General features: G+C 44.2%; 1 protein-coding gene across 1 annotated transcript in view; it reads right to left on the bottom strand.

Annotated features, from left to right (window-relative positions):
• The window catches only part of bcar3 (BCAR3 adaptor protein, NSP family member), a 188,151-nt gene that overhangs the window by 128,726 nt on the left and 34,903 nt on the right, over positions 1-24,522 (bottom strand). Inside the window, exon 3 of the mRNA XM_087990469.1 lies at positions 8,787-8,901. Within this exon, the coding sequence (XP_087846595.1) occupies positions 8,787-8,901 (115 nt within the window). The remainder of the gene's footprint in view (positions 1-8,786; positions 8,902-24,522) is intronic.

Raw genomic sequence — 24,522 nt, forward strand, 5'->3', positions numbered from 1 at the left:
GGTTAGAAAAATAAATTACATTGATTTTGGCAGTTTCAATAGAGCTCTTTCCTGAAAATTCTCAGGGTTGTTATTGAAGCTGAGATCACTACAAATGCTTGGCTGATTTTTAACATCCAGGTTGGTTTTCTAACCAACTGAACATTTGAGGGAATTTGAAATCTTTTGATGCATTTCATTAACGGGAGATGTTTTTCAATGTCAAGTGGGTAGGAGTGAGAGTTCCATTAGATTACTAAAATTTCAATGCCTTTTCATCTGTACATGGTTTTTGAAATCTGTCCACAGTGAATATGCCAGGAGTAATAATGGAGATACCACAGATGTACAGGGTGAATTGGATGGGGCACAGAGGAAGTGGGTTGACATGAAGGGTGAATGGGAATGAAATGTATTAGATAGAGCTTTTAAACCACAGAATCAAAGAGTCTGCCTGGACAGTCACCCATACCCATTACCTACCTATTATTTAGTTTCAGGGTCAGCAGGCACAACTCTATCTCTTACTGACTCACCTCACCTAAACATAAAATACGTATAGCAGAACTCTTTAAATTGAGTAGGAAAATGTGAGCTACCTATCTAGGTGGTAAAAATCTGATCTTAGGTGTTATAATGTGAGTTTCATAAAAATATAGGACACAGGAGCAGGAATAGGCCATTTGTCCCTTTCAACCTGATCCATAATTTCAATAAGGTCACATGACTAATCTGATTAGGATAGGCGGGACGCGGTGTTGGATAGGGTTGAGGGCAGGGATGTTGGGTGCAGGGGTGTTGGGGGTGGGGTGGTGTTGGGGCTGGGGTTTGGTGGTGGTCAGGGTTGAGGGTGGGAGGTTGTTGGGGGTGGGGGGTGGTGTTGCACAGGGTTGGGGGCGGGGGGTGGTGTTGGACGAGGTTGGGGAGGGGGCGCGGTGTTGGACCGAGTTGGGGCTGAGTGGCAGTGTTGGGGGTGGGGCGGTGTTGGACTGGGCTGGGAGTGGGAGGGGGTATTGGGGCGGGGGGGGCGGTGTTGGACGGGGTTGGGGTCGGGGTGTGGTGATGGGGCGGTGGGTTGGGAGTGTGGGAACAGTGTTGGGGGCGGGGGGACAGTGTTAGATGGGGTTGGGGCCTGGGGGCAGTGATGGGGGCGGGGGGGCGGTGTTGGACGGGGCTGGGGGGCAGTGATGGGGGCGGGGGGGGTGCTGTGTTGCACAGGATTGATGGGCGGGGGCAGTATTGGAGGCGGGGCCTCATGTCCTCTGTGCTGCTGCAGTCTCCTGAACAGGGAGCAGACTTTAAAAACTCCGAGTCCCAAAGAAAAGGCATTTAATTGATTAACCAAATAATCGATTATCCGAATGATATCGTGCCTGCCCATCTCGTTCGGATAATCGAGGTTCCCATGTATTTTATTTTTCAAGCAAGTTTCTATGGGTTCCCATGTGAAACCATAACCAAAGCAAGATGTGCTATTAGAATGATTCAATATTAAACAAGAGTACAATAGTGTCTTTGGACTCTAGCTTAGAGAGAACCAGAAGATATGCATTTAAGTTTTGTAAGTAAAATATCACGATCTGTGTTAAACTTGTACTTTTGCACAGGGCCATTGGCCTTTAGAATAAGTTGTTGCCTTGTGACATAAGTATGAGCTACGAGCAAGCATTCAAAAGGATATCAGATAAATTCCTGGTTGTGACTGCAATCAAATGTATATCTGATGCAGATTAATGTGATTCAACGCTGTGATCTTCTGGAAATCATTTGATCATCTTCTGAAATGAATTTTTCTAAACTTGGTTTCGCTTTGGATTAGTCAGGCTTTTTAAACACTTCTCTCTTGTCAGGATGCGAGGATTTTATGAGTTTGAGAGGCTGAATAGGCTGGGGAATTTTTTCCTTGGAGTGTTGGAGGCTGAGAGGTGACCTAATCGAGGTTTATAAAATCATAGGGTAAATAGACAAGGTCTTTTTCCTATGGTCGGGGGGGGTCCTAAACTAGAGGGCATGGGTTTAAGATGAGAGGGGAAACATTCAAAAGAGACATGAAAGGCCGCTTTTTCACACAAAGGGTGGTGCACTTATGGGATCAGCTGCCAGGGAAAGTGCTGGAAGCTGGTACAATTACAATATTTAAAAGGTATCTGGATGGGTACATGGATAGGAAGGGTTTAGAGGAACATGGGCCAAATGCTGGCAAATGGGATTTATTTAGGATATCTGGTTGGTATGGATGAGTTGAACTGAAAGGTCTGTTTCCATGCTGTATAACTCTATGGGCTCTACAGGATTCTATGGGCTGAACGCTGGACTGCCAAATGTGGGGGTAAAGAAATCAAAGCTTTTCAGCATCGGAGTTTGTGTAAGGCCTGTGTGGGAGAACTGCATATCTGTTATCAGTTGCAATCGTTCTAATTTTTAGTTCTGTTCTTTAAGTCCTGATTGTAAGTATCTCAGCCTCAACAGGACTGATGGTATAAAAACAGCAAGTTTCTGAATCAAACACTTCTGGTTACATTAGTTTAATGTGGAGTAAGTGTTCTGCTTAACTACTATTAGAGTAGGCAACTGTTAGAAAGTGATGCTTATTTGGACAAAGCTCATTCCTGCTAATTCAAAGAATTCTTTATAAGTAAACTTACTGAAACCTCAGGCTGTGTGGCTGCATTATACTGTATAACATCATTTAATAAAAATGAGAAACTAACATGACACTTCAGTAAAAAGTGGGCTCCTTTTCCAGCTGTTTAATATAGTTTCCATGGAGACACTGCTGGTTTCTCAATCCGGTGGGAGACCCAGAAGCAGGTCCACAGATTTTGTGGTAATATTTACTCTCGATGGTGTGAAGGCACCAAGAAATGTAGAGAGGAGTGAAGAGTGAGATGATGGTAATCATCAAACACTAAAGGTAGCAAGGGAACAAAATGTACTCTGCGTGGGGAACTTCAATGTCCACTACCAAGAGGGGCTCAGCAGCAGCATTACTGATCAAACTGGTCAGGTCCTAAAGGACATAGCTGCTAGACTGGGTCTGCAGTAGGTGGCAAGAGAATCAACGAGAAGGAAAAACATACTTGACCTCAGTAGTAACATGGTGTACTATCTATAAGATACACCATAGAAATTCACCAAAGATCCTCAGACAGCTCCTTCCAAACCCATGACCATTTCCGTTTGTAGGGTCAAGGGCAGCAGATACTTGGGAACAGCCTTCAAACTCCTGGAACTCCTTCCCTTAAGAGCATTGTGGGTCTACCTACAGCACACGGACTGCAACGGTTCAAGAAGACCATTGCCTTCTCAATAGCACCTAGGAGCAGGCAATAAATGTTTCTCAGCCAGCAACACCCATGTCCCACAAGAGAATGAAAAGGCCGCTTGCAATGTAATCAAGACTAATGGACTGCTGTCTTTTACTGCAAGAGGAATCCTAAACGTAAAATTAAGGATGTTCTGCTTCAGTTAAAGAGGGCAAGGGTGAAACCATATCTCTAATATTGCATACAATTTACTCTTCATTTAGATGAGATTAGATTAGATTCCCTACAGTGTGGAAACAGGCCCTTCAGCCCAACAAGTCCACATCGATCCCCCCTGAAGGATAACCCACCCAGACCCTTTCCCCTACATTTACCCCTTCACCAAACACTACGGAAAATTTAGCATGGCCAATTCACCTAACCTGCACATCTTTGGACCGTGGGAGGAAACCGGAGCACCCAGAGGAAAGCCACGCAGACATGGGGAAAATGTGCAAACTCTACACAGACAGTCACTCGGGCCTGGAATCAAAGCTGAGCCCCTGGCATGGTGAGGCAGCAGTGCTAACCACTGAGCCACCGTATGCCCCAAAAGAAGATATTCATGCATTGGAGGTAGTTCAGTGAATGTTTTATCGTGTGCTATCCAAAATGAGTATGTTGTCTTTAAGAAAGATTGCACAGACTGGGCTTATTTGCACAGAAGTTTCACAGTCTGAGGTGTGATTTGATTGATGGCCTGGGCCAGGTGGACGTGAAAAGGATGTTCCCTTTGGTGAATGAGTCCAGAACTAGGGGGGCAGTGTTAAATGTTAGGGTCTCCCTTTTCAGACAGAGGTGAGAAGAACTGTTTCTGTCAGAGGGCTGTGAGAATTTGGAACTCTGCCTCAGAAGGGCTGGAGGTGGGCTCATTAAATATTTCTAAGGCAGGAGAGATAGGTTTTTATTTGGCAGGGAAATCAAAGATTATTCTGGGCAGATGAGAATTTTTTCATTCATTCATGGAATGAGGGCATCACTGACGAGGCCAGCATTTATTGCCCATCCTTAATTGCCCAGAGGGCAGTTACCAGTCAACCACACTGCTGTGGGTCTGGAGTTACATGTAGGCCAGATCAGGTAAGGATGGCAGATTCCATTCCCTTAAGGTATTAGTGAACCAAATGGGTTTTTCCAAGAATCATAAATGGATCCATGGTCATAGAATCCCTACAGTGTGGAAACAGGCCCTTCTGCCCAACACTGACCCTCTCCCCTACCCTTTAACTCTACATTTACCCCTGACTTATGCACCTAACCTACACATCCCTGAACACTATGGGCAATTTAGCTTGGCCAGTTCAGCCAACCTGCACATCTTTGGCTTGTGGGAGGAAACCCATGCAAACACAGGGAGAATGTGCAAACTCCACGCAGTCACCCGAGGCTGGAATTGAACCCATGTCCCTGGTGCTGTGAGGCAGCAGTGCTAACCACTGAGCCACCATGCCGCCCTAAATTTATCATTACACTCTTAATTCCAGATGTTCATTGAATCCAAATTCTACCAGCTGAAAACCCAGGTCCCACACATGGGTTTCTGGATTAACAGAATGTGGAAATTGAAAACCACAGAGTAGCCAGGATGTTATCAAATGGAGAAGCAGCCTTAAGGGGCCAAAAGCCTCTGTTGGCTCCTATCTTGAATGTTCGTGCGCCCACAAAATAGATGCTTAGTGATGAGGTGGTGCTAAGTTCACTTTTAAAAGCCTGATGTTTGTAGGAGGACTGGAAGCCCAAGAGAGGGAAGCATTTCTACAACTTTGATGTCTGGAAAGAAATATTAGTGTAGAAGACATCGGGATGTCTTGATTTCGACACAACAAGACTGCAGGAAGGAGGAGGAAGGCATGCTTGGAGGTTTTTTTTGAGGAAGAGGAAAGAGAAATTCAGTGGAGTGTGATTACATTGAGAGGCATAGCTAGGAAGCTGTTCACTTCTGTTATCAAAACAGGACTAAACAGTCCTGGACACCATCCAGGAAAAAGAAGACATCTCACCATTGCCTTCTCAATGACAACAAGGGTGGGCAATAAATATTTCTCAGCCAGCGACACCCATGTCCCGCAAGAGAATGAAAAGGCCAATTGCAGCGTAATCCTCCCATAACGCAAAGATGTGCAGGTTAGGTGGATTGGCTGTCCTAAATTGGCCATAGTGTGCAGGCTAGGTGTGTTCGCCATGGGAAATGCATGGTTATGGGGATAGAGTAGGGGGGCAGGTCTGGGTGGGCTGCACTTTGGAGGGTTGGTATCGACTTGATGGGCCAAATGGCCTGCTCCCACACTGTAGGAATTCTATGCTGTGATCAAAGCTGCATCTATTTTTGAGATACCCAGGACTTTCTCCTCGAATTATTGCAGACTTGTGATGACACAAATATTACATAATGGATTCCAGTGATGAGAGAACATTGCAATTAATCTAAGTCAGGAAAGTGCACAATCCCCGAGTTCCTTCAGCCCATCACTGCTGGCCTTCTTTTCAGCAGCCTAGGATCTAAACTCAGGAATTCCTTAAACCCCTCTTCCTCTCTCACAGCCTTTAAATTGGTCTTTAACCTCTATCTTTTTGACCTAGCTTTTGGTCATCTATCCCAGTATCCCATGTGGCTTAATATCCCATTGTCTATTACATTAGACAAAACCTTGAGGAGGTTTATGATGTAAGGAAGCTATATAAATTCAAACTTTTGATGGTGTGTGATGTGAAAAGGTATTTGCCAGTGATAATGTTCCCATGCTGTCTTTCTTCTGGTTGGCTCAATTTGCAGTTGCATGTAGGTTTTGTGTTGAAATGACCTCAATGAGTTGCATCTTGTAGTTGGTACACAATGCAGTCATGGTGGTACTAACCAAGTTCAGCACTAAAAACACACAGTAACATAGAAAATAACTGCAGGAGTAGACCATTCGGCCCTTTGAGCCTGTACTATCATTCAATATGACCATGGCAGCAATCTCTGGAATCCATTCCCGCTTTCTCCCCATACCCCTTGATTCCTTTAGCCATAAGGGGTGCCCCTGAACAGCCCTAGTTTCTAATGGAGAGAGATACTGTGAAATATGACTTATTAATTTACTTACTAGCCCATAGCAACAAACGGGCTGCAGTTCAGCTCAAGTTGGTAGCGAAATGAATTTTTTTTTAAAGGATCCCTTCAGTATGGAAGCAGGCCATTTGGTCCATCAAGTCCACATCAACCCTCTGAAGAGCATCCCACCCCCTACCCTATAACCTGCTTTTCTATAGCTAACCCACCTAGCCTGCACATCCCTGGACACTAGTGGCAATTTGGTATGGCCAATCTACCTAACCTGCACATTCTTTGGACTGTGGGAGGAAACCCACACAGACAGAGGCTGGAATCAAAGCCAGGTTCCCTGGCACCATGTGGCAGTAGTACTAACCACTGAGCAGTGAGATCACTATGAAACTGCAACTTCACTTTGTTGCTACAGAAATATTCTGCAGCTGGTGGTGGAGCCAATTAAACAGAGTTTTACTCTGAACTCATCAAATTTCAGCATCAATGCTGTGTTCTGAAACTGTTCTAATTCCAAAGAGTAATACTCCTCACCTTGATGAGCTGAACAAAGCATCAGGATCAATCAGCATAACATGAAGACAACTGCTCACATTGACACACTCTGTTGCTCACAATCACAGGCTCGCAGCTATTGAAGTCACTGTCATACATGAACAGAACACAGATAAATACACTGAGGCCCTCTGTAATATCAATATCAACAGCTGGAGTAGCTGGAAGCAAGATGGTTTTACTATTTCAATAATCCCTTCCATTCTGCAGGAGGGATTAATGGGTCTTTGTTTTGGTCATAACACTACAGCAGTCGGAAAAAGTGCACAATTTGTCTTACCCTAACCACACTGCTGAATGACAGCTGTGTTGATGATATCTATTCAGATTAACAGGCTCCATTACTTCATCAGGTTCACTACTAAGCATAAGCAGCTAACAGACACTTGGAGAGCCACGGAGGTAACGTCAGAGGGTGTGTTAAAGAGGGTGAACTGAAGGGAAGTATTGAGCATCTTTCTCCAATGACCCAAGGAACACTACAGCCAATCAAGAACATTTGAAATGTGGTTACTGCTTTGATGTAGGTAACACAGCAGCAGCCAATTTCCCCACTGTAAGTCCTCGCAAAAAACATAATGAAATAAATGAGCAGATTATCTGTGTTTAGATGTTGCTTGAGGACTAGATATTGGCCAGGATACAGGAAACTTCTGCTCTGATTCAATGAATGAGAGGTGATCTCATTGAAATTTACAAAATACTTTGAAGGACAGACAGGGTGGATGCAGGGAAGATGTGTCGCCTGGTTGCAAAGGCCAGAACTAATTCTGCTAAGTTCCAATTTAAAAATAAAAGAGAATGCCACTTAGTTCTGAGATGAGGAGAATTTATTTTATGCAGAGGGTTGTGAACCTTTGGCATTCTTAGTGGAAGCTTAGTCTTTGGTGAGTATGTTTAAGGTCGATACCAATAGATTTCTGATCACCAGAGACATATAGAATGGCGTGGGTGAAAGGCTTGGAAGTGTTTGACCAGCCCCGATCATTTTCATTGGTGGGGCAGGCTCTACTTTATGGCTTACTCCTGTTCCTAGTTTCAGAATATTATTAGGGAGGAGTCAAAGGAGACTTCAATTTAAGGTCACATTTGAAAGACAGTACCTTCAAAAGTGCAACACCCGTGGTTCTTAATATGGTGTGTGTTCAAATCTCTGGAGTGACCCACAACCTTCTGATTTACTGGGAGCGAATATACTCCTGGGCCAAGGGCGAAACTGCATTCAGTGGATTCTTTACCAAGTTTTCACTGTAACTGGTTCAGCAGCAAACATGTGACAAACACAAATCAACATGAAACTGAAGTATAAAAAATAGGAGCAGGAATAGGCCATTCAGCCCCTCGGTCTGCCCTGCCATTCAATGAGATCTGATAACCCTCAACTCCACTTTCCTGCCTTTTCCCATAACATTTGATTACTGATTTTCTTTTAAAAATCGAAGTCTTGAATATACCTTACGACCAAACCTCAGCAGCCCTCTGGGTGGTAAAGAATTCGACAGATTCACTACCTTCATACAGAAGGAATTCCTCCTCATCTCTGCTTTAAATGAGAAATCCCTAATTCTGAAATTATCCCATCAGGTCTTCAACCCACCCACAAGGGGAAACATTTTTTGACATCTACCTTGTCAAGTCTGTTTCAATAATGTCACCTTTCATTTTCATTCTTCAAAATTCCAGAGAATATAGACTCATAGGACAATCCCAGGAATTGAATAATTAGAACTATACAGTCAAAATAGACTGGAACAAGACAACTGGCAATTGTATAGCACCTTCAAGATTAGAAAACAACTCATAGTGAAGCAAGCCAAGTTGATTTCCAATGCTAAAAGTGCTTTAAAATTATCACCGAACAATATTTTACAAACTGACAAAAAGTTGGTAATCTGGCATACCTCTCCGTCTCTCCCTCTCCTGGAGAAGGATGATGCTAGAGACAATATGAGTCCTGTGTGTCTGATTCTGAATTCCTAGTTGCCTCAGGTCAGCCTCTGTCAAATGCAGCAAATCCTGGGAAAAGGAAGTGACAAGTTAAAAGTGAGAACAGTACCTCAGCTTACACACTGTACATGTTGGCAGTGTGATAGGGGAACTATATCAGGTTCAGGGACAGAGGGCGAATAGGGCCAACCAACTAGGGCCTGGGGTCTCAGACACCAGCTGTGCTCAGCTGGGGTGGTGCCTGGGATCCAAGCCAGGGGCAGCACTGCGTGTTCTGGTTTCTGTGCCCACCCTGAACTGCGTCACTCAGACTGTGATGATGTGCTCGATAGATTAGACTGTGGTTGAGATTTCTTGTACATATGATGTCCTGTCATTTTGAAGAAATCTTCTACATACCACAATTATAATCTCTATAATATGTACTTCAGACTGAAGTTGCTGCAATTTATATTAGGTGTTCGATATACTGCACAAACAGTGATAAATATCCCACATTGGGGGTCTGTTAGTTCAGTTGTCTGATGGCTGGTTTATGATGTGGAGTGACACCAACAGTGAGAGTTCAATTTCCACCATGGATCGAGATTAACATGAAGGACCCTCCTTCTCAACTGCTTCCCCTTACCTGAGGTGTGGTGACCCACAGGTTAAACTGCTGCTAGGCATCTCTCCCTAAAAAGAGAGTAATCTTATAGTCTGGTAGGGGATGGTGACCTTACCATGTTGAACTTAACTCTACACATGGTCAACTGTGAGGGGGTATTCCTTATATACAATTGTGATCAATGTTTCATGATAAGAGCATTGAGTACAGGAGTTGGGAGGTCATGTTGTGGTTGTACAGGACATCGGTTAGGCCACTGTTGGAATATTGCATGCAATTCTGGTCTCCCTCCTATCGGAAAGACGTGAAACTTGAAAGGGTTCAGAAAAGATTTACAAGGATGTTGCCAGGGTTGGAGGATTTGAGCTATAGGGAGAGGTTGAATGGACTAGGGCTGTTTTCCCTAGAGCGTCGGAGGCTGAGGGGTGACCTGATAGAGGTTTATAAAATCATGAGGGGCATGGATAGGATAAATAGTCAAAGTCTTTTCCCTGGGTTGGAGGAGTCCAGAACTAGAGAGCATAGGTTTAGGGTGAGAGGGGAAAGATATAAAAGGGACCTAAGAGGCAACTTTTTCATTCAGAGGGTGGTACATGTATGGAATAAGCTGCCAGAGGAAGTGGTGGAGGCTAGTACAATTGCAACATTTAAAAAGCATCTTGATGGGTATATGAATAGGAAAGGTTTAGAGGGATATGGGCCATGTGCTGGCAGGTGGGACTAGGTTGGGTTGGGATATCTGGTTGGCATGGACGAGTTGGACTGAAGGGTCTGTTTCCGTGCTGTACATCTCTATGACTCTATGCAAACTATCAACAAGAAATTGAGTGAATGGTAGAAAACAATGAGAAATGGTTAGACAAGATGGCATTCTTGAAAGAATTCCCGGAGTCTCATTTGTTTGATGAATTCCTCAGTGTCTGCTGCAAGACTCGTGGGGTCCATTTTGGTAGTGGGGCAGAAATTGAGGCCCCTGCTAAGAACTTCAATCTCTTCTGTTTGAAGGGTGCAGCCCAGTAAGTTGACGATCGACTTTCCTGCGGTAATAACGTTTTCCACTGTGGTGCCAAGGTTGGCTTGGCTACTGCTGGTGGTGATGCCAAGTTTCTCCTGTTTCTTGGTCTTGGTGTGCATGTACGTGGTGTAGTTTTGTCGCTTGCCTATTTGGCAATGTCACGTAACTGTACTGCTATATCCTGAGTGCAGGCTGAGAGTGTGGACTCCATCTTAATTTCAAGGTTGTGGTGCCTGCTGTAGAGTTGGTGCACGAGATGATTGAGGGGTTTGTGAGAGGTGCAGTGGCAAGGTGTCTCCATGTAGTCTGTGTTGGTACCTGTCACGGTAGACACTGCAAGACGTGTCAGAATGTCGACACAGATACCACCATTACACATGGGGACATCTCCCACCATGTATGTGGCAGATACTCATGTGACTTGGCCAACGTTGCCTATCTCATACGCTGCAGGCCAGGATGCCTTGAGGCATGGTACATTGGCAAGAATGAGCAGGGGCTATGGCAATGGATGAATGGACACCGCACAATAATCAACAGACAGGAGTGTTCCTTCCCAGTCGGAGAACACTTCAGCAAGCCGGGACATTCGACCTCAGACCTTCGGGTGACCACCTTTCAAGGCAGACTTCAAGACAGGCAACAATGCAAAGTGGCCGAGCAGAGGCTGATAGCCAAGTTCGGTACCCACAGGGATGGCCTCAACCGGGACCTTGGGTTCACATCACACTACAGGTGACCCCACTGCACCACACAGACACAGACACACGTGCAGACAGACAGACAGACAGACACGCACACACACACTCCTACAGATGCACACACTCATGCAGACCCTCTCTCATACACAAGCTCTCTCTCATATGCACACACGCATGCACGCACGCACACACACACACACACTCCCACTCACAGACCTATACCCCTTTACACTCACACTCACACATATACACACTCATATCCCTCGCGCACACATTTCATTTTGCTCAAAAACTGCATGAATACATGTAAGGTTCTGCAAATTCGTTTTTAGATTCAAATCAGTCTGAACATTGGGGCACAGACAACCTCACGCAGGGCACCTCACACCTTCAGTGCATTATCTGGGCCAACATGGCACCTATTGTTAAAGTTCACTTGAGAATGTAACCTTTAAAAAGTTCTGGCACTTACATATGAAAGAACTGAAACCAACATACCCATTCTAAAAGATGAGAGACTTAACAAACAATCCAGGTCTTTTTCAATATATACTTTCAGTTATATCACACTGTAAACTTTTGTTACAAATTCTGTGTCCTACGATCTTATACTTCACAACTGCCTGATGAAGGAGCAGCACTCCAAAAGCTAGTGCTTCCAAATAAACCCTGTTGGACTATAACTTTATGATGTGTGATTTTTAACTTTGTCCACCCCAGTGCAACACCGGGACCTTCAAATCATTAAAGACTAAGCTATCTTTGATGTGGAGCCATAAATACATCTGTTTATTCTTAAAATGGTTTAAATATACTGAATGCACTGAATTAGTGCTTTTGATAAAGGGAAGTTAAAATAAGACAGAAGGCTGCAATTTATTTTATATCAGCATTATGGCTGGTTATTATAGGATAGGAACTGATATCCATTGGATGGATACAACAAACACAAGGAACACTAGTTTATCAACTTTGCCTGTGTCCAACCTGTACACAATTACAAAGACAAGGCCAATAGAGAACATTTCAAGATTATGTTTTAGCCTGCCACAAACAGTTTTAAGCCTGTTACAGTAATTTTCCCAGAAATTATGATGCCCTGAATGGAGCAAGCCTTGGCTCTGATCAGTCCACCTCTGAACAGGTAGGTTACATTTCTTTGAGAAATCACCTGCTTTAGATGAAGACCAGAAAGGTGCAGCTCTGCTCCTCCTGGCTCCACTGCATTTGATGCCTGTCACAAACATCATCATCCCATTCCTCTACCTTCACTTCCCTGCCACAACCCCTTCACTTACGGCAACTTACCCGAGGGACACAGGATTAAATGACATGATGGGGAACAGTGAGCTGCCTGTGGAGGTGTGACAGGTGACAATTCCCTACATTATTGAGATAAGGCTCCAATGTTGCACACGACTGATGCAAAATGTAGCTCTCATCCGAAAACTGGCCCAAACTTACTTTTAAATTGACTTGAAATGTTGAATCACCACATAACATAGAATTTACAGCATATCAATCCCAAGCATCAGTTGTTCTGCAATCCTTTTCTATGTGATAAACTGTATTTTCAATCCACTGCTGTTTTGCACAGACAGTATACTTCCAGAAAGGATCTTACCCCTGGGTGGAGAAGGGGAAGGTGGCAGCTACAGTGAGGGTACAGAGTCTCAGAATAAAGGGCAAGCCAATTTAGGACAGAACTGAAGAGAAATCTCCTAACTTCTAAGTGAAATTTGTAGAATTCTGTGCCACAGAGGGATATGGAAGCTCAGATCAATAGATTTCTAGGTACTAACAATATCACGGCATATGGTGATAGTGCTGGAAAATGGCCTTGAGGTAGGTGATCAATTATGACAAGAAGGTGGCCTTCACAGCAAGAGGATTCAGTACAGGAGCAGGAAGTCCTTGCTGAAATTCTGCAGGATCTTGGTGAGACCACACCTGGGCTATTCTGCGTGGTTTTGGGTCCTTGTCCGATGAGTGGTCTTCTGGGGGACTGCAATGAAGATTTACCAGACTGATTCCTGAGATAGCAGGAATAATGTATGAAGGGAGACTGGATTAGTTTGGGCTATATTCACTTGAGTTTGAAGAGTGAAGGAGGAGTCTCACAGAAACATCTAAAATTCCAACAGGACTAGACAGTTCTTAGAACTTAAAACTCCTAACAGCGTGTAAACAGGCCTTTCGGCCCAGCAAGTCCACACTGACCCTCTGAAGAGCAACCCACCCTGACCCATTCCTTTATTTCCTCCACATTTTCCTTGACTAATGCACCTAACATTACAGGCAATTTAGCATGGCCAATCCATCTAACCTCCACATTTTTGAATTGTGGGAGGAAACCCACACAGACACAAGGAGAACCTGCAAACTCCACACAGACAGTTACCCAAGGCTGGAATCGAACCTGGGTCCCTGGAGCTGTGAGGCTGCAGTGCTAACTACTGGGCCACCGTGTTGCCCTGCTCTGAAGAAGAGTCATATTTGATTCAAAACACAAACGCTACTTTCTCTCCACAGATTATGCCAAACCTCCAACACTTCTCCAGCATTCTCTGTGTTTGATTTGATTTATTGTCACATGGACCTAAATGCAGTGAAAAGCTTTGTTTGTGAGCAGTACAGGCAGATCATTGTAAGCAAGATCATACAGATCATAGGGTGAAAAAAAACTTGGACAGAGTAAGGCATTTAGGTTACAACACAGTGATGTGTGCTAGGCAAGATTAACATTAACAAGATCAGGGTTATTTGAAGTTAGAGAGTCCATTGATAATGGCAGGGAAGAAGCTGTTCTTGCTTCTGTAGTTTCTTACCGTCCTGGTCAGAGCAGTTGCTATACCAGGCTGTTTTGCACCTGGACAGTATGTTTTCAATGGTGCATCTGTAAACATTGGTGAGGGTTCTTATGGATGTGCCAAATCTCCTGAGCCACCTGAGGAAGAAGAGCCGTTGTCGTTCGTTCTTTGCCACAGATTTCTAGCATCGAGTGTTTTTCATTTAGACAGGCTAAATGCAGGACAGACATTTCCGATGACCTGGGAGTCCAGAATCAGGCCTCACAGTTTAGGTGTGTGACATAGGCCATTCTGGACTGGTAAATGGGAGTAGATTAATATAGGATATCTGATCGGCATGGACGAGTTGGACCCAAGGGTCTGTTTCTGTGCTGTGCATCTCTATGACTGAGATGAGGAGAAACGTTTTCATCCAGAGATTGGTGAATCTATGGAATTCTCATTCACAGGAGTCCATAATCAGTTCATTTACCTTAATATAACTCCTCGGGTTTCTTCTCAGCAACAAAAACCATTTTTGAAATTCATATTTCGAGGTATATTTCCTGAAGACGTAGCACTTTTTGACTGCTTTTAGGAGAAACAATCTCCTACGTGGTAAAAATGTCTTTGTGGTGTTTGCATTGTCAGCACTGAGACCATAACGTTTAAAGCAATGTGTTTTCTTCTGAGGTTGCGGTGGGTCAATTCTTGCTGATTAAAGTTTAATCCTGGAACATCAATTTGATTTAAGTCCTTTGTTAAACATGTTTAGCATCGACAAAGAACATGAATGTAACACTACATATTGATCTGCTCCTCATGCTGGTGACATGCTTAAAATCTGCTGGCTTGCTGTAAACCATATCTTTGCTTAGCTTTGAATTGGTTATAAATGGTCAATGAACAAAAGAAACAGATTCCTTTCAGTCTGACCCTTTTATCAGTGTTACCTTCTGTTTGAGCTGAGCAATACCAGGGTGAATTGTTTCATGATCTGAGCTGTGGTTATATCCTGGTACCTTTTGTTTCTCTTATCTTATTGTAAATGTTATGACTGCTCAAACATTGTATGATTTGGAGAGAAGTTTCTTTTGCTCTGGGCTCTGGTGTTTTGACAATGCCTTTCTCCACAGGTGTTTTCCGATCGTCTACTGCTGGTTTTTGTGTGATAGGGAATTGGAGGCTGTTTAAAGGTGACTGAGTTACAAATCACACAACACCAGGTTATAGTCCAACAGCTAGAGCTTCCAAATAGACCTGTTGGACTATAACCTGATGTTGTGCGATTTATAACTTTGTCCACCCCAGTCCAACACCAGCTCCTCCACAGCACAGTGACTGGTCAGCCATTGAGTCTCTGTGCAGCTAATGAAGGGAGATCTGTAAACACACACACCACGACCCCTCATTCTCAAGCCATTATCAGAGCCGTCAATTTCCCTCTTAAGATTTTTCTGTGCTATGTTGTGATATTGCAAAAAGACCACCAACACATCAAGGACAGAGGTTCTGACATTACAGTGATGGCTACAATTGTAAAGTAACAGGAGTAATGCCTTCAATTTGTTAGCATCTGATTAGAAAACAGACAAATCCTGTCCCTGCCATTTATACAGACAGCACCAATGAGTAAGAACAGGCTCAAGCTGGGGCCAGGGCAAGGGAAAGGGAGTGATAGCATCCCGGGAGAGAGGAACTGAGTTAATGTTTTGCAAATCCGATTTGACTCTTCTTCCGGAATTCCACTTCTGTTTCTCTCTCCACAGAGATGCTGCCAGATTTGCTGAATTTCTCCATTATGCTCTGTTTGCTTCAGATTGCCAGCATCTGCTGTATTTTGCATTTATTATAGGGGAATTTTGAGAGTGCTCTCTTTCTTTTCATTGTTGACTGCATCATTGTAAGTAAAGTATGTCTGTCATGTTGATATTACCCTGGAGGGTCAGTGCGCACCTGCTTATACACAAGTCCTTCTGTAGATGTAGAATATTTCAATAAAATGTGTGGTATGTAAGGGATGACCTCCTGTGGCATCACTGACAGGCAATGTCGGCTTAGCGCATCTAGATGATGTTTAACTACTCCATGTATTTCATCTGGTCTGTCCCTTTAAGGTGACTGCACATGTGCAAATGATCTAAATGGACATGGAAATTCCTGAAGAAGGGCCTGTGCCCGAAACGTCGAATCTCCTGTTCCCTGGATGCTGCCTGACCTGCTGTGCTGTTCCAGCAATAAAGTTTCAACTTTGATCTCCAGCATCTGCAGACCTCACTTTCTCCTCCTAAATGGACATGACCAAGGTGAATAAATGCCAAATTGCCATGCCAACTGGCAGTTTTCCTCGGATGAGGTGGGGTGGGGGTGGGAGTTGGTAGAATCATAGAACCCCTACAGTGTGGAAGCAGGCCACTCAGCCCATTGAGTCCTCACCAATGCTGCAACTCACCCAGACATAACCCTTTACTCTATCCCTGTAACCCTGCACTTCAAATCCACCTTGCTTGCACAGTTTTGGACAGAGAGAGGAAATCCATGCAGACACAGCGAGAGTGTGTAAACTCCACACAGACAGAGGGTGGAATCGAACCTGGTCATTGGCACTGTGAGGACTGGCAGCAGAGGTGCCATTATCTCAAAGGCAGTCAGATGACAATCAAATCAAACGTGACATCTGAACAGCGTTGAGTCAGAACAGTTTAAGTGTGCAAGTACAACAGAAGCGAAAGGATTTTACAAGAGGCTTTTGAAAGCAGGGAAGATTTTTAAAAATTCTCTCATGGGATGCTCTGTCACTGGTAAGGCCAGCACCTATTGTCCACCTCTAGTTACCCATGAGTTGGTGGTGGTGAGCTGCCTTCTTGAATGATTGAAGTCCACCTGGGGTAGGGACAGCCACACTGCTGTCTGGGAGGGAGCTCCAGAATTTCAGTAAAGGAATGGCATGCTATTGCTGATATTTGTGGGATTGGAAAGTGCTGTGTAAGGAACCTTGGTTTGTTCCCAGTGTATGTTGTAGATGGTATGCACTGCCGCCACAATATGTTGGTGATGGAGGGAGTGAATATTGAAGGTATTGGATGGTATGCCAATCAAACTTTGTTCTGAATACCGAGTTTCTTGAATGTTTCAGAGCTTCGCTTGTTATGAACCAGACCAAATCCCCTTAAACCACATCAAAGAGATAGCCTGCACCATAACCTTATCTTATTTTAAAGGCAAGTGCCAGGCATTGTGTTCTGATGCAATTTAATTGGTCAAACTACCAGACCTGAAGCAAAACACAGTTTATTCATACACTACAGTTAAGATGCAGACAAAATAAAAGAATTGGCTTAACTGTAACACTATCAAAATAATAAAATACTCAATAACTGTTCCAGTTCGGTAACATCTCAGAAACACACCCTTGGCAAAGGCAAAATCAGTAAAATAGATTATTTCACATGCAATTCGAGCAGCAGGAAGACAACTTCAGCTTTTAGAAAAGAGGAATAAGAGCTTCCACAATCAGCTTCAAGATGCTAGCAAGTTCTGAAAGTGAACACTAAAAATCCTGTTTCTATGGGAGCTTGACCCCACCCATTCAGGTTGCTTCTATTGTTCCAACTTTAAAAAAACCTAAAACTTCACAAAGGTTTTACTTTATTGGCTATGAGCAGACTGCTCACCACCTCTGTCTCAACTTCTTAAAGAAAAGGACAAAATAAATCTCTTAAAGCTATTGTATTGTTACACACTCACTGGGCAACTGCAGAGTATTCTATTACACTGCTGACTTCTGTCTTGTGGATGTTACACAGGTCTTGTGGAGTCAGGAGGTTAGTTGCTCACCATAGAATTCCTAACCTCTGCCCTATTTTTGCACTCACAGTATTTCTGTGATTGATCCAATTTCTGGTCAATGCTAGCCACCAGTAGGAGAATTCAATGATGGTAAGTAATTATATCCCATCCTTTGGAAAACTCTTGAATATAATTGGATTGCACAGCCACTACAGAGGGCAGTTAAGAGTTTGGAAACATTGCTGTGGGTCTGGAATAACATATAGGACAGGCTAAGTTAAAATCCTGGATTTCTACAGTTTACAACTTCCTCCCTTCAGTACGGTTTGAAAGCGACAAGGAAGGAACCAGTGTTGGATCCATTTCTGACAGGGTAAGCTTGGCAAGTGGAGTACATCTCAGCAAACTTGTGATAACTTGGGTTCAAATAATTATGAAGGAGTCCAGAAAATATTGAATGCAAAAATGCTGAAACAGGGACAAGCTAGTTCAGGGATTTAAGGAGGACTGTAGGCTGGGTGAGTTGTAAAAGGTGATCCCAGGGTATAGAAGTAACAAAGCAATGTAAAGCACCTTTGACAATCACTGGACACCTCAGTCAAAAAGTACTTTATCGCAGTGACTACACTGTAAATGAATGTTGGAAACATGACAAACCAGTTACACAAAGAAACACCCACAAACAGTAATGCGATAATAAGTGAGATAATGTAGGATAAATGTTGGCCAGAACACCAGGGACAATTCCCCTGTCTTTCTTTGAAATAGTATCATGAGATTCTTTACATTCACTGAAGCAGGCAAGTGCAATATCTGATCCAAAAGACAACACCTCTGCCACTGCAGCATTCCCCCCAGTAATGCACTCAGTTTCCAACCTTGAGTTTTGTGTTCAAGACCTGAAGTGAAACTTGAATCTGAAGCCAGAGGTGAGTGTGTTCCCTCCTGAGGCACAACTGACCAGCTCAGCCACAAACTGAGCACGGTCATTTGGAACAAAAACCTCAGGCATTACTTGGATGAAATGCAAAAAAAGCTAAAAGAAAATAGACAAAGAAGGCTTACGACAAATGCAGGAGCATGATTCATTTTCTAACCAGGAAGATTATGGAAAGTAGAGAACAGAATCAAAAACGTTAATACAGAAAGCAAAGGGACGACAAGGAACGATTAGCTGCAACATCAAATAAAGTGCAAGTGGTTTCCTCTGGGGGAAAAATCTAGAGCTGAAAGAGAAATTCTTAATTGAGATGCAGATGTGTGAAGGTTACACCAGCAGCGAATAGGGAAGTTATGGAAAGGATGGTAACAGAGAAGAACTGCTACAAAGATTAGCATTGGTCAAAGTGGGTAAATCACATGGTCTGGATTTACTGCGATCTCAATCACAGATTGATGCAAAGGGAGAAAGGTGCTGGCAGGTGGGACTAGATTGGGTTGGGATATTGGCATGAACGGGTTGGACTGAAGGGTCTGTTTCCATCCTGTACATCTGTATGAGTCTATAAAGGTCACAATCAATCTGGATTGGAGGCAGTTGAACTGGAGGTGGTCTGGAGGGCTGAACAGTGGCTAATGCCACTTCATAACTCAAGAAATAAGACAAGGATAATCCAGGAAAATGTAGGTCAATTAAATATTTGGAAGGTATTAGAAACTATCATGCGGGACAAAATGAACTTTCACTTGGAAAGCCACAGGTTGGTCAAGAAGAGTCAAGAATGAATTTATAGTTAGAGTCATACAGCATGGAAACAGACCCTTCAATCCAACCAGCCTACACCAAACATGTTGCCAATCTAAACTAGTCCAATCTGCCTGCACTTGGCCCATATCCCTCCAAACATTTCCTATACATATAACTATTCACATGTCTTTTAAAGTTTGTAACTGTACATGCATCTGCTGCTTTCCTTGGCAGTTCATTCCACACATGAACCACGCTGTATAAGAAAGCTCCCCTTCAGGTCTTTTGTAAATCTTTCTCCTCTCACCTTAAAAATATCAACCCTAGTTTTGAACTCACCTACCATCGGGAAAAGAGACTTGCCAGTCACCTTATCTATTCCTTTTATGATTTTTAAGACTTCAATAATGTCAGCCCTCAACCTCCTACACTCCAGTGAAAAAGTTCCCAGCCCTTCCAGTCAGAGGAGTTTATGCAGGGACAGGGAGGGGAGATATGCTAAGTTTTAGACCCTCGGCTGCTAAAGACACGGCCACCAATAGAGAACTGAAGGAAAGCGAGGATGAGCTAAGAGGTCGAACTGGAGGAAGGAGAACTCACAGAAGGTTAATGACTGGTGGAGATGTCAACTGCATGAAGACCATTGATGGTCATTCGGAAAAGTGGATAAAAGTGGATATTAAAACATAATGGGTGTACTCTTGTAGTGGTCTGAGTGACGTGAGCTATGGTAAGTTTTGTGGCTGAATGAGAGCAGACATCAGGAGCACCTCACTCCACCTTAAGCTTCTCACAAGGGCACGGCGAGTTTTCACTTAGCAGCAGTGAATTGCCAACTTGTCTCATTAAATGGGCCACAGAGCCCACATACACAGACAATGGCATCCAACTGGTGCCAGCCTATAGGAAGACTTATGGCATATCCCTGATGCACTTACAGGATGCTTCTGAACTTCAATGCTGTGCCTTGGACTGCACCAGTATCATTGTAATGCTGCAGCAAGGAGCATCTATGCCCAGCTCATTGACTGTACTAGGCTGAATGCTCTCTTAGCACCAGCTTTCTCTGAAACTCTCTGACTACTCACAGTATCCTCACCTTGTCTTTTTGCACTTGTTCATCCAGAGCTACCAGGCTCGTATGACGTTTGTCTTGCCTTGCAATTTATCCCCGGCACAAAGGAAGGAAGCATGCCTCAGTCAGGTCCAGGTGGATAGCCATCAGCCAGGAGTGTCCGAGCAGCAAGTCAAGGACAGCCCCCAATAATAATTCCAGGGGCTTGGGAACAGCCAGTCAGCCAGCAACTTGGGCAGTCAGAGTTAGGATGCTCACTACAGAAGGGGGTGAGAAGCTGAATACCGGGCACCCTGACTCTTTCTGCCCTAGTAGGGACTGTCTTCCTGCTGGAATGAGAGAGAGAGGCAGGTATTAAGGGAGATGAAAGTGGGTAGCACAGCTGTTACTGTTTGTGCAGGTGAGGAGGTTTCTTGCATGAGTGAATAGGCAGCAGTGAGGACAGACAGGGTTGGGGTGGTTAAGATCAATGAGGGTAGATGTAGCAGACAATAGTGATAGAGTGGTAGTGCATGAGCCTTGGTGGGATGTGGGCACAGTATCTGAGGTAGGTGGAGTGTGAGGTCTCAGAGAAGGTTGTGTCACTTACACTAACACAGTGGAGAAGGTCATTGACCTTCTTCCTGCAGTGGTGGGTGTCCTCCACTAACTCGGGCAACAACCTCAGACCAGGCTGGCATGGTTTGATGTCATGCCCTCCACTGATGGTCCGAGGGGCAGAGAAAGCCTCACCTCTGTGCCACAGCACCCAGTGGGATTTCCAGGACCCTGCCCATACACCCGGGCACTGATTTACCCCCATTTGCCACGTCTGGGGCAAATGCCTGGAACAACACAAGGCAGCTGTAGTCTGACCATACTTGTTCAAGTGAAAAATGAGCTTTTAAAGATGGCACAGGTACCAACAACACTGGTCAATTCTGGGTCGAGAGTGTGGCGCTGGAAAAGCACAGCAGGTCAGGCAGAATCCAAGGAGCAGGAGAATCGACGTTTTTGGCGAAACGTCGATTCTCCTGCTCTTCAGATGCTGTCTGACCTGCTGTGCTTTTCCAGCACCACACTCAATTCTGATCTTCAACATCTGCAGTCCTCAGGTTTCACCTGGTCAATTCTGGGACTGAGTGTCAAGTTGTTCCAAGAACTGCCAGTGGTAAGATGGGGCAGGAACTGGACGTGACGAATACCAGAGAGGCTGGGCAGGCAGTTAATGAGGTGAGCTTGGTAAGATAGTGAGAAACTCACTAAGCTTCACAGTGGGAATTTCTCCAAAAAGATGAAAACTCAACACACCTGAGACTTTTCCAAAAAAAGGGCTAATTGGGCAATTAAAAGATAAATGTATGTACCTGAGTTTACGTTATCTAAAGAGCTTCACTTTAGAAATTTAGCATTATGCCTGTTATGGATACAGAGCAGAGAAAAGCTGGAGGTCTGTGTTAACTTCCTGAATTGTTTAAAAGAATGGTAATGACCTGCATCAGCAACTTAATCCATGGCAGAACTTTCCACTGAGATGTTTCAGCTGGCAGATGCTGATTTACTCCATTAAGTTGAGCTGAAACCATCAATCCCAGATATCAAGTAATAGGCAGGAACAGCTTTCATGAACATCAGTGCTGATGGGTGTGAATCATTTATCGATTGTCAGAGAGGATTACCACACTCTATACACGCCAGTCTGCATGCAAGCCTGCTCCAATGCATAATTAACACCAAGTGCTCAAGGCTGCCTTAGTTAAATAGCAAACCCTTTCGAGTCATAGAGGAATACAACATGGACTTGAAGTATTCTCAGACCAGAAAACATATTCTGATGGGAACTTATTAGCTGATGGTGATAAAGGTGGTCAGCCAGCTAAAGGACACGGAGCCAAGGCAGGTATGTACATTTAAGAGACTGAGCAGTGCCGATCTAATTGAACAGTGGAACAAGCTAATGAGCCTGAATGGACTGACCCATTTTTAAACATTTGCTCATGGCTTGTTTACACGGCTGGCCAGGCAGGTAACTATTGCCCATCTCTAATTACCCAGGGAGGCAATTAGAAGTCAACTACATTGCTGTGGCTTTGGAATCACGTCAGCCAGACCTAGTAATGAAGGCAATTTCCATTCCTAAAGGACATTAGTGAACCAGATGGATTTTTAACAACGGATACTAGTCATCATTAGTATTTTTGGCTCCAGGTGTTTATTGAATTCAAATTTCACCATCTGCCATGTTGGATTTCAGGAAAAGAATGCGAGAGAGAATTATTATTCACACAACCTGTTTTCCATCAGACACGAACTGCTCATCAAGTCCTGGGCTTCATAATCAGGACTTCTTGCAGTATTGCAGATTCCAGCTTGATTCCTGCAGTTGCCCCCATGTCCATGCTCCTCTTACCCTTTGACAGAAGGTGCAAAACTGACTAGGCTCCTGTAAATCGGATTGAAACCTTTTTAATTTATCCATTTGTGGGATGTGGGCATCACTGGCTGGGTCAGCATTTATTGCTCGTCTCTAGTTGCCCTTGAGAAGGTGCTGATGAGCTGCCTTCTTGAACCACTGCAGTCCACCTACTGTGGGTTGACCCACAATGCCATTAGGGAGGGAATCCCAGGATTTTGACCCAGCAACAATGAAGGGATATATTTCCAAGTCAGGATGGAGGGGAACTTGCAGATGATGGTGTTCCTTACTGCCCTTGTCCTTCTCGACGGAAGTGGTCACAGGTTTGGAAGATCATTGGTGAACTTCAGCAGGGCATCTTGCAGATAGCACATACTGCTGCAACTGAGTGTCGGTTATAGAGGGAGTGGGAACTTGTGGATGTAGTACCAATCAAGCGAGCTGCTTTGTTCTGGATGGTGTCAAACGTATTGAGTGTAGTTGGAGCTGCACTCCAAAGGGTAGCAGTGATTTTTTAAATGATATTCAACAATAATTTTATGCCACCATTACTGAAAAGAGCTTTAAATTCCAGATTTTTTTAAAAATTGAAATTAAAAAATGGGATTTGAACCCATGTTTCACAAAATACTAACTTCACTCTCTGGATTACTGGCCAGTGACATTACCACTCTACCGCAATGCCCCCTGTGACTTTCAGGGCTAATTTTGTGGAGGTGCCAGCAGTCCCCAGAACTCGGGGCAAGGACGAAACCAGAAAGTGATTCTGCTCCAGCAGGAAGTGACAGCGTGTTTGATCAGCAGCCAACAGCAAGAGCTTCTGGCCCAATCGATCAGTGAGACTGTATGGCTCTTGTTAATGGCAGCGACTTCAGAGACGACAGCTGGAGGTTTGGCCACGTGTCAGAGGAGAATTGCAAAGCTCCAGAGACCAAGATGGTTGGAGGGTGGTGCTGCATTGTCACAAAGGTGGGCCATTGCTATCAGTCACAGAGTGCCCCGAATAGAGGGCCTGTCTCTCTCGAACCTGCTGCAAAGTTTGCAGTTTTCCCAAAGGCTGCTGGTCTGCCAGCATTTCTGCTGCTGGCTAACTCACTGGGGGCAGGAGGTGGTCAGGCTCCCACTCCCCCACAGCTTTCCTGCTCCACTTACCCAATGATGTCGTCCTCCCAATCCATCGTCAAAAGGTCTGAAAGATTCTGACCCTGGTGACAATGTAAAGAGGATCAGTTGAGGAAGGGTATTGACGCCTCTGGCAATAAACTTCCACAAGGTGTAAATCCAAGAGAATAATTTTCATAACTGGCTCTCTTACTGTGGAAACAACAGAATGATGGGATGCAAAGTGGAGTAGAGAGTGTGTTACTGGAAAAGCACAGCAGGTCAGGCAGCATCTGAGCAGCAGGAAAATCAACATTTCGAGCTGGAGTCCTTCACTCCTGATGAAGAGCTCCGGCCGTATACGTCGATTCTCCTGCTCCTCATATGCTGCCTGACCTGCTGTGCTTTTCCAGCAACACGCTCTCAACTCTGATCTGCAGCGTCTGCAGACCTCACTGTCTCCACAAAGTGGAGTAATTAAATCCTTCAATGAAGAGCGTTTACTCACAGTTACAGCTTGCTAACAATACC

This window comes from Chiloscyllium plagiosum, unplaced genomic scaffold (genome assembly GCF_037043375.1).
Source record: "Chiloscyllium plagiosum isolate Xiang-an unplaced genomic scaffold, Cpla_swu_hap1 HiC_scaffold_9, whole genome shotgun sequence".
Classification (NCBI taxonomy): Eukaryota; Metazoa; Chordata; class Chondrichthyes; order Orectolobiformes; family Hemiscylliidae; genus Chiloscyllium; species Chiloscyllium plagiosum.